This window comes from Hakea prostrata, chromosome 4 (genome assembly GCF_041222555.1).
Source record: "Hakea prostrata isolate BN-2017 chromosome 4, UWA_Hpros_2, whole genome shotgun sequence".
NCBI classification, from domain to species: Eukaryota; Viridiplantae; Streptophyta; class Magnoliopsida; order Proteales; family Proteaceae; genus Hakea; species Hakea prostrata.
Genome location: NC_142603.1, coordinates 3480481 through 3490930, shown reverse-complemented (window position 1 = coordinate 3490930; position 10450 = coordinate 3480481). Strand labels below are relative to the sequence as shown.

Below are 10450 nucleotides of genomic sequence, written 5' to 3'. Positions count from 1 at the left end.
TTTAAAAAGGTAGAGATGGGTTCTCTCTTTCCTGTAACTTTCAATGGCCATTTGCACAGATTCTTGTTCCATGCGGCAGGCAATGAACTATTGCTTTGATCTACTTTTCGAAATTGGTGTTAACGGCACTATAGCAACTTTTTGGAGGTTTTGCAGAAAGAGATTGGGCTCCACATCAGTGGGTTTGTCGAATCAAAAACATCGAAACGTTTACTACACACTCAGGAGTCGTTTGGTAGAGAGTGAAGAGAGAGACAAGAACGTCATTAATCCACCAGGAACTTCAATGGTAAGATATCTCTTTTTCTCTTTGCCTGCCAAAGTAGCAAGGGACGATTTTGTTAATGGCCGCCGTTTAATTAAGATTTATGGATTAAATAAAACCCTGGTTGTTTTCTACAGAGCATGGAAGAAGATATTAAGATAAGTTGGGAGACTGTTCCACCAACCGATGGCAACTGCTGAGCCGCAACAAACTAGCAACCAACAGCAAAAAAAGATGCCAATGCTTGGTGTTAGTTCTCCTGTCATCTCAACCTCACTCCCTTCACTTACTCCAAGCGTCATCAACTTCACTTGATTCCTGGGGAAGAAGAGAAAACAAATTATAGTATCCTCTCCCCCATTCTTTTAGGCCATTACCTTCTCGATCTGATTTGCACTTTCTTTAGTTCCTCCTGGTTCTTTCTGTCCACAGAGCACGTCTTCTACTCAATGGTCATTTCTATGCTTCCTTGAGAGGTTTCCATTCTTACCAAGTTGAACTAAAGCTCTTATGGAAGGAGGGTCGAATTCAAAAAACAAGGAGAAGAAGGTGGACAAAGATAAGGGACGACCGAAACTCGGCTCCTGGCCCCCTAAGGTCGAGCCTTTCGTACCAAGAGCTGATCACAATCCGAGAGACCTGAAATCATGGGCGAGGAGGACTGGTTATTTTTCAGGAGAAACAGCATCCAATGCAAGCCAGAGAGACTCCAAAGAGAAGAATGGAAGTGGTGGGCTAGATTTAGAGAAGGGCCTTGACAGGAGAGAAGGATCTTCGCCGAAAATTGAAATCGATCCCATTTTGGGTCGTACTACAGGGAACAGAGGAGCTGAAATTGAGCCCGTTTCTGCTACTGGGAATGGAAGGAAGAATGAAAGTAACGCTGGTAACGGTTTGAGGAACGACACAGAAAGAGTTGAAACACAGAAGAGAAGACTTGAACCTATATTGGGTACAAATGAAGACGACCAGAGATTTGATTTGAATGGTAATGGACATGGAAATGCAGGAAGGACTAGACAGGAAACTCCAGAGGTTCCTCTGATTATAGATACAAAGAAAGACGATAACAAAATCGACAGGGAAGTGGAAATTGATGTTTCTCCAGATACTGCAGAAACTAGTCTCTGGGGTCTGCGCAGTACATCCCAGATTAAGTGTGGGCTCAGAGAAAACCCGGGACCTGGTGAGTTTACTATCTTTCATGTTTGCTCTGTCCTGAGTTATTGTAACGGGATGGCTACTGTATGGATTGTGCTGGAAATCTTGACAGAAACCTGAAACTTAGACAAATATGTGATATAAACACTTATCAGAATGAGGTAAATTTTGATAAAGTGATTTTCAAAGAAGTTATATATATGAAAATATTTTTTTCAAGTCTCTTACCTGACCAAAGATGTTACTCTACTCCAAACGAATATCTCTCTAAGTTTGCCGTTGGAGTGAGGATGTTATTCTTCTTTACTCGCAAATAAGTAAATCTGAAGAAAAAGAAAACATGATCAGACTTCTATGGACACCACTCAGAGTTCTAGTACAAATTTCAATGGCATATAATTATTATTACTGAATTTTTCTTTGTTTCCAACTGCAGTCCGGCTTGTGTATTATGGTTTACAGCACTATTTGTCATTGGCTGGTTCACTTATCTTCATCCCCTTAGTCATGGTACCAGCCATGGGTGGAACTGATGTAAGTGTTCTGAATGATGTTTGCTTGCTCTCTAATATGATGTGTAGTACTGAACTTTTTCCCCCCTTTTTTTGGGGCTAATACTGACAACAGAAGGATACTGCCACTGTGATTTCCACAATGCTTCTGATATCTGGCATTACTACAATACTACACACCTACTTTGGAACTCGTCTTCCTTTGGTTCAAGGAAGTTCATTTGCATACCTTGCCCCAGCTTTAGTTATCATAAACTCTCAAGATTACCGAAATCTTACTGAACATGTAAGTTTCTTCCACAACCACATACAATACATGCAATTTTACCATCAGATACTAGGAATTTTAGAATTTTGCAAGTATTTGATGTTTAAAATGTAATTTCTCAAAAAACTAGATGTCTTCCATGTCAATTTGTTTTGTTTGTTTTTCCCTTGATTCCTATGAAAAAGTTCAGATGTCTCGTGGGATCATTTAGTAGATAAAGTTTCTTATAGTTGTAGGAATGCTTCTCTAATACTTTGTATTTATCAGAATCTTGATATCCTGAGAAAGACAAAAGCTTATTTCTTTTAATTATTTATGGATGAGATTATGAGAATGTGTCAACCATTCACAATTGATCTTCTCAAGTGAACTGAGACGAATAATGTCCTGAATTGAGTAAAACAATCAGGCAATTGATCCGTTAAAATGGTCTCCTAGAGATCATCTTCTAGATAATTCATGTTCTTACATTTTTTTCTACTGGAAAAATTGTTCATATATTTTGCTCCTTTTGTCCATGAGTTTCACTTAACTAAGCGCAATTGCAATTGGTACTTCTATTATTTCAGAAATTTAGGCACATAATGAAAGAACTACAAGGGGCAATTATTATTGGTTCAATTTTCCAGAGCTTCCTGGGATATAGCGGTCTAATGTATTTTCTTCTGAGGTATATATTTTCAGAACCTTCTGAAAGTCTATTTTCTGAAAAATGTCTATCCTGAAGTTTTCTTGTGCTACTTATATGTTCTTTTGCCAATGTATTACATTCTCTCGATTGCGACTGTGGAAGCAATTAAAATCTGTCCATCATTCACCTGGAAAAAAAATTTTACTGACAACTTTTTTACGTCAAAGTTCTTGAAGAAATGTACCTTTTAATAAGAGAGTTTCTTATCGCAACAATACAATTCCATGTCATGTTAGATTCCTTTGCTGCACTGATTTTAGTGTGGTTTGTGAGCTCTAAGTCATATCTTAAACATTTAGAATACAGTTGTGGCAATTGCCACTGTTGAAAACATCTGGTATTGCCATGTTAAGAAGTTTCTTGTTCACTCCTTTTCCTGTTTTTCTGGGGTGGGGTGCAAAGTTTTACAACAGGTTTTGATTAAAAGTCTCACTTCATGCAGGCCCTTCTAATTTGAATAAGGTCTCCATTTTAAGGACTCTTCGTATCTAGACAAACCTTACTGCAAAAGCTACAATATTAAGTTGGTGTTATTAAATAATATTAAACAAAAATGCATTGGAACGAAAGAGAAAGAAATGATAATGCAAAAATACTGAAAAGAATTTACATAATGACCTAGAATATACAAGAAGGTTTGAGTACAACTGGAGACTGCTTGTGAAAATCTATCATGAACTCTGGTAAATTGTCAGTCCACAAATTGAAAACTCAGAAATACGTTCATGAATGCTGCATAGTTATTGATCTCCTTACAATATACAAACTCTCTTACTATCTTTGTTTCCCTACTCCACTTTATCAAACAACTTAAAAGGTTCTATTTGCAACGTTCCAGAACCTTGGAGAAGAGAGACTTGTGGGAACTGATTTTGGCTGTCATTTGCTAGTTCATGTATGAATGATAATGAAAGATTTTTTGAAGAACCACCTATTGAACACCTTTGAAGGCCAAGAACTTGTTTATGTTTGGGCTTCTACCATTTGAGGCATGCACTGGGTTATCCTTTTCGATCTTAGGTTGGATTGTTTTAGGTAATCTTGACTCCTAGCTTTCTGTTTAGTTGATGTTGCCACGATTGTTAGTAGATCATGTTTTTACCCGACTATATATTTATTGTATTTGCAGGAATGTCTAATCTTTAAGAAAATTTACTTGTACATAGCAAAAGATTGTTGCTAGAGATTAATCGCTAAGCCGCCTTAGACAAATTTACACTTTTAGTAGCCTTTGGCAATCTTAAGTGCCTCGTTGAAAGAAGATGGTCTCCTGGGCCTTAAAACTATAAAACTAATTCTAGTGTAAATGTCTCTAAGAGGATTTCAAGACCAAAGTGAGCATATATGTGACTGAATGTCTGAATGTGAACATCTTCCAGAAGGTAGCACTTCTCCTGAGCAGCTACACCATTGTGGTTACTCCTTCAATGTTGTCTAACACATAATGCAACAAATTATTACAGTTATATACATAGTAGGTTGTATGTAATCATGTAACTTGTTATTGGTTGTTAAGTATAATTTTTCTGTTGCAGATTCATAAACCCAATTGTAGTTGTGCCGACTGTTGCTGCGGTAGGCTTAGCATTTTTTTCGTATGGATTTCCTCAAGCTGGTAGCTGCGTAGAAATCAGCCTTCCCCTAATACTTCTAGTTCTTATTTTCAGTCTGGTAAGCAACATTCCGAGTGGCCTTTTTTCAAACAGACTTATGGTTATTTTCTATTGAATAAAAGTATTCCCATTATACTTGTAGCATTCACTCTCCATTTCATTTTAATATGGTTTCAGTACCTTCGAAAAGTTTGCATATTTGGACATCAGATATTCTGGGTCTATGCGGTATGATTCAGTCTTTCACTTTGTTGATTCTTTGAAAAATTGACTGGCCTTACCCATGTATTAATGTCAACTAAGCATATATACCTTCTCTGCCTCATGCAGCTGAAGTTGTTTATATCTTTTCCTTTTCAGTTACCTAAGAAATGAAAGAAACTTGCTTCACTGCCATTTTCTCTAAATAAGCTTTTCTGGCATTATCAACTATTGCAGGTTCCCCTTAGTGTTGCAATAGTATGGGCATATGCATTCTTTTTGACAGCAGGTGGAGCTTACAACTACAAAGGCTGCAGCCCTGACATACCTAGTTCAAACATCTTATCTAATTCATGTAGAAAGCATGCATATACCATGAAGCATTGTCGAACAGATGCTTCCAGTGCATGGAGAAATGCTGCTTGGGTTCGAGTTCCATACCCTTTACAATGGGGTATTCCTTCATTTCACTTGAGGACTTCCATGATCATGATCATTGTGTCACTTGTTGCAACAGTTGATTCGGTGGGTGTTTTGTAACTCCTCTGTGAGAATAGATATGTACAAAATGAAGTGTGTAACACTAAAGTAGTTTTTGATGAATCCCATCTGATCACCAGCTAGAGGAGGGAGAACTTTTCATTTTTTTTCCTTTTCGTGGTTTTTTTTTTTTTTTTTTTGGGGAGGGGGAGGGCAGGAAAAAATTATGATATAGGAGAAAAGAGTGGCATGGAGAGCAAACAATACAGAAATGTTATACAACTCAACACTTCAAAATTGATGTGGCTGCTTTACATCTAACTGTTGTGCATTGGTGTTACTCCACCAGGTTGGGACATATCACTCTGCATCTTTACTAGTTCATTCAAGGCCCCCGACACCAGGAATTGTTAGCAGAGGAATAGGAATGGAAGGCTTTTGTAGTATACTAGCTGGACTTTGGGGCACGGGCACTGGTTCAACAACCTTGACAGAGAATTTGCATACCATTGACATTACAAAAGTGGCAAGTCGAAGAGTTGTAGAGCTCGGAGCAGTATTTTTGATCTTCTTCTCATTCATAGGTGAATGTAGAAGTATTTATTTATGCATTATGATTGTATTAAATGTGTCCAGCTGTGTTGCAGTGTATTGATGCGTTTCTACTTTTGTTTGATAGGGAAAGTGGGTGCCCTTCTAGCTTCAATACCACAAGCTTTGGCAGCTTCTATACTCTGTTTCATCTGGGGACTAATTGTGGCATTGGGTTTATCAACATTGCAGTATAGTCAAGCAGCAAGCTTCAGGAATATTACAATAGTTGGTGTTTCCTTGTTTCTATCTTTATCCATTCCTGCATATTTCCAACAGTACCAGGCAAACATCAGCTTCATACTGCCAAGTTATTTTGTTCCTTATGGAGCAGCTTCAAATGGACCAGTTCACACTGGTAGTAGAGAAGTAAGCAAAATATAAGCTTTTCACCCACTTTTTGCACCTTCATATCATCATGTCAGTGCTCCAAACTGACTCACATACAGCTTTAAACACTCATTGCCCACTCGTGGGCACCTGCTAAGTCTACCACAATCTGAAAATCATCAAAATACCATTTGATTGTGGTCTCCCCAAACCCCCCACTCCTTTAACTTTCTAACTGAAATTTATGCCATTTTGTGGAAATCTACTTTCTAGTTTTCCGAAATAAAAGCATTGAATATTTTCTGGAAAGAAATAAAAGCAATGTAGGTTAGGTTTACAGTTTAAAAAAGTGCATGAAAGTCAATTTACATATTATTGTAATACATCTGGGTCCATTGTAGGTTAAGTTTTCTTTTCTCTCACATGATCTGTCCAGCATGCATCCATTGAAGAACATGTGCATAGGTCTTACCCACCATGTATCACTAGGAAAAGATGAGCATCACATCTTCTGGTTGGAGGAAAGCTAATTTTATCTTATTTTAAACCCAGGGCAGTTTTCTCTTTGTGTTTTACTGAAGGTGACTTGTTTTTGTTGTATTGGTGATGGTTGTCAGCTTGATTTTGCTATCAATGGTCTTCTATCACTTAACATGGTGGTGGCATTCTTGCTGGCGTTTATACTGGACAACACTGTTCCTGGCAATCGGCAAGAACGAGGAGTTTATGTATGGTCGAGTGCTGAGGACCTCACAAATGATCCATCTCTTCATGCAGATTATTCCCTTCCAAAAAAAGTTGGCCGGTTTTTTCAGTGGGCAAAATGTGTTGGTGCATGATATTACATTCAGCATGGGCCACTATGTTTATGTTTTTTGGTGAAATTTCACATTTCACATCAATTTTTGAAGAGGGCAGGGTTGTAGAAAGTTGGAGAAAGGAAATTCTTTGTGTTTGTGGTTTTCTTTTACACATATCTTAATTTATTACATAAGGGATTTTCACATGTAAGAACAAAATTGGGGACCCCAAGTTACATTGAATGGTAAACACAGGTTCTTTCAAAGAAATTTGTTTAACTTGATTCTTTGTATGTTTGAAGGCTTGATAGGTGAAACCAGAAAGTATTATATCAGCAGCTACTAGTCATGGTAAAAAAATTGAGGAAAACTCAAGTTTTGATTGGGTGAAAATGGGAAACTTAAGTGGAACCTTGGGAAATTTTGAGGAAATCGATGATTTTTTCGTACAAGATTCGACATCAAGTTTCAGCAGATTTTAGAGAGTATTTTGGGGTGGAATTCTGTATTTAAGCTAGTTAGAGTATAAAAAACACATTGGTTGTATTTTACTAAAAAAAATCAATGTAAATATGTCATTCAATGTACATAACATCAATGTAGAGTTGTCTGAAAAATACATTATAAACTTAACTACTTAAGCACATAACATTCAATGTATAATTTCTAACTTCAAAATAGTTTACAATAAAAAAAAAAATACAACTTAGTGCTAAGAGGAGTATCAAGTGGATTCATCTTGTGAGCTGAGTAGTACTAAGCGGCATAGTCTATGCTTGTAACATCCTCTCCTCCAACCAACGAACATAGACATCCCATGACATTTTATGCCTATGATTGTCAAAGTAATCAACAACTTTATGAGTCTGATCATTAATATACTTAAGATAACCAACCTGAGGGAATATGCATTTTGGATAGGGAAGTCCTGATGGAAGTGGTATTTGTCGTGGTATTTAGGGAAATATGAAATAAACAAAAAAATTGAAAATTTAGAAAAGTTACAAAATTTACAGGAAAAAATCCCAAGTTTCCACCAAAATTCCCAGGTTTTCACGAAATTTGGAATTTTTATCACCTCCAGTTCTGACACCTTCATGTTGCCTCCAGTTGACCGTTGGATAATGAAAACATGTCTTTATTCTAATCTTATAGTTAACAATTTTACAACTCTTAACCGTTTCATCCCTAAATACCCTAACTCCTCGCCGGCTATCTCTGCCTTCATCCTCTTCTGCTCCGGCAACCAATCTCATTTCATTTTTTGCTGTGAAATGTGAACTAATTCCATTAAAAGATAACTTCTCTGCGATCTCAACAACTAAGAAATCCAGAAAAGAACATTTCGATCGATTGAGAAATGAAGGAAAGAAGGAAAGAGAATGGAAATGGAATTAATCAACACTTACGGAAGATGAGAACGGCAGATCTCGTTCGGCCTGTTTCGGATCTAATCGCCGGTTGACCTCTGTAATCGACGGAACCTTTAACCATTTCTGATAACAGAGAAGACTGGTCCATTGCTGATGATTCTGAGTTAGCTCTGTTTCTCCTGTGGAAGAGGAACCCACTTGTTAAATAATGGGGGTTCTTCATGCATGTTAGCTTTGAAAGGGTAGCCAGAGACGTGTCTCATTAAATTGGTCTAAAAGAAACTCTATTTGAACAACGCCTTCGAATAAGGTTTGTTGGAGGTTATCCATGTCGATATCTGGAATCCAATAGAAATTCGTTTTCTCGCTCATCGAAGTCCCTGGGAGTTGAAGGTGATCTTCTGAAAAATGCAAATTTATCTCTTCCGACGACTTCATTTGCAGCGGAAAGTGCCGTTCAAACAAATTTTGTTTTATTTTTAATAATTCCTTTTCACATTTAAATTCCCTCACGCCCACCATGCCTCTTCACTTCTCTCATTTCTCTCTTCACTCTCTCAGCTTCCATCTTTTTTGGTCTTCGCTTTCTTCTTCTTCTTTTTTTTAATTTTTTATTTTTTCTCTGCAAAACGATGAAGCAACTCAACCGACGCCTCTCTCTTGTGGCTGATTCCTCACAGTACCATCTTCTCCGTTCAGAATCATGAACGGTCTCTCGATCACATCGTAACGATTCGTTTAAAATCGCCAAAGATCGTCATTCAGGGGTTCAGGCATCTCCCTGTGTAGGTCAGCAAGGGTTGCCGGAGTAGAAGAAGGAAAAGGCAGAGAAGAGAAGATATTTAGGGATAACAGGGTTACAGATTGTAAAATTGTCAACCATAGGATTAGAATAAAACAGGTGTTTATCATCCAACAGTGAACTGGAGGCAACATGAGGGTGTCAGGACTGGAAGTGATAAAAATCTCGAAATTTCCTAGGTTTTCACGAAATTTCTCAAGTTTCCTACGAAATTTGGAAATTTTTTTTTTCATGAACCAGCAGTTCTAACTGGGTTGAACAAAGTTTCGATAGGTTTCGACAAAATTTAGACAGTTTCGATCGAAAATGAGGATTTTTTTTCGATCCTCATGAATTTCATTTCGCATTTTTTCAAAATACAAAATTTCGGTCGAAATTTTGTACCATGCTACTAGCTATTGTGTGTTTGGGGAATAAGAATACTTAAAAAAAAAAGTTTTTGTGGAGTTATTATCTGCGGTTCAACAACCTTAACTTGAGAATTTCTGCAGACAAAAGGTTGAGTGAAAAAAAATACGTAGAGGTCTAATTTTATAATTACTTTCTCTTGTCTTTTATGATTTTTCCTATTATTCATTTCTTGTTGCACGGGTTGGTTGTCTCTTATCTCTCAGGGTTCCTTTAACAGTTCCTCAACGGATATTATAAGTAATATTTCACTTATAATAATACTCTACAAAAGGACATAATAGCGACCTCTGTTTTGCCTATAAATGGCTTCAACGTCACTCCCTTTTTGAAATCGTTAGTTTTTTAGAATAGAAGATGGGGACTATATGTATCACTTGGAGACTTAAACACGTGTCCTCTTCAATAAGAGTTGCCGGTATTTTTCCCTTTTTTTCTTATACGACATTAACAGCAAGGTTTAAAGTATTACACGATACCATACGATACTAGTCGATACGTATCCATATTTGACCCAACCAATACATCTCGTTACATATCTCCATTGAATTACATTAAAATATATTATCCAGAGCAATACAATATTCGATACAAGACAATATGTCTCTTAAAATCTTAAATCACCGACGATCCGATACCGAGCTTTAACCTTGATTAACAAGACTCTTTGACTCAAAAAAGAGACATTGATCTAGTGATTCTTAGTTTTTTTTAATATATTATATTAATAAAATGTTTAATTTTCTTTTTGTCTAAAACTAAATACTAAAATGCTAAAAAAAAACAAACTAAATACTAAACAAAAAATAGTATGCTAGAAAAGACAAGTCTGCCTATCATTTAATTCTTGTGTTTAAATGATGATATCAACTTATAATACCCTATTTCCTTTATGAAATTACATTTCCAAAAGATCATTTATTAGAAATCCAAGGATGTGTTCTTTAGAGAGCCA

At 36.7% G+C, this 10450-nt stretch overlaps 1 protein-coding gene across 2 annotated transcripts; it reads left to right on the top strand.

The window, feature by feature from the left end:
* The first annotated feature begins 57 nt into the window (after positions 1–57).
* LOC149017118 (Xanthine/uracil permease family protein) lies at positions 58–7191 on the top strand. Of its 2 annotated transcripts, XM_089151442.1 has the most exons (10): positions 63–1451; positions 1863–1960; positions 2054–2224; positions 2776–2876; positions 4433–4568; positions 4688–4738; positions 4949–5236; positions 5541–5775; positions 5871–6151; positions 6730–7191. In XM_089151442.1, the coding sequence occupies exons 1-10, from the start codon at positions 776–778 to the stop codon at positions 6949–6951; spliced, it is 2259 nt and encodes a 752-aa protein (XP_089007568.1). In that variant the 5' UTR covers positions 63–775; the 3' UTR covers positions 6952–7191. The 2 variants fall into 2 exon arrangements, with proteins under 2 accessions (XP_089007569.1, XP_089007568.1); XM_089151443.1 differs by lacking the exon at positions 2054–2224 and having other exon boundaries at positions 58–1451.
* The last annotated feature ends 3259 nt before the right edge of the window (positions 7192–10450 follow it).

Coding starts and splice junctions, on each gene's coding strand:
- LOC149017118 (XM_089151442.1), top strand. CDS start 776: ATGGAAGGAGGGTCGAATTCAAAAAACAAGGAGAAGAAGGTGGACAAA. Junction 2,877..4,432: donor CTAATGTATTTTCTTCTGAG/GTATATATTTTC, acceptor TTTCTGTTGCAG/ATTCATAAACCCAATTGTAG. Junction 4,739..4,948: donor AGATATTCTGGGTCTATGCG/GTATGATTCAGT, acceptor CAACTATTGCAG/GTTCCCCTTAGTGTTGCAAT.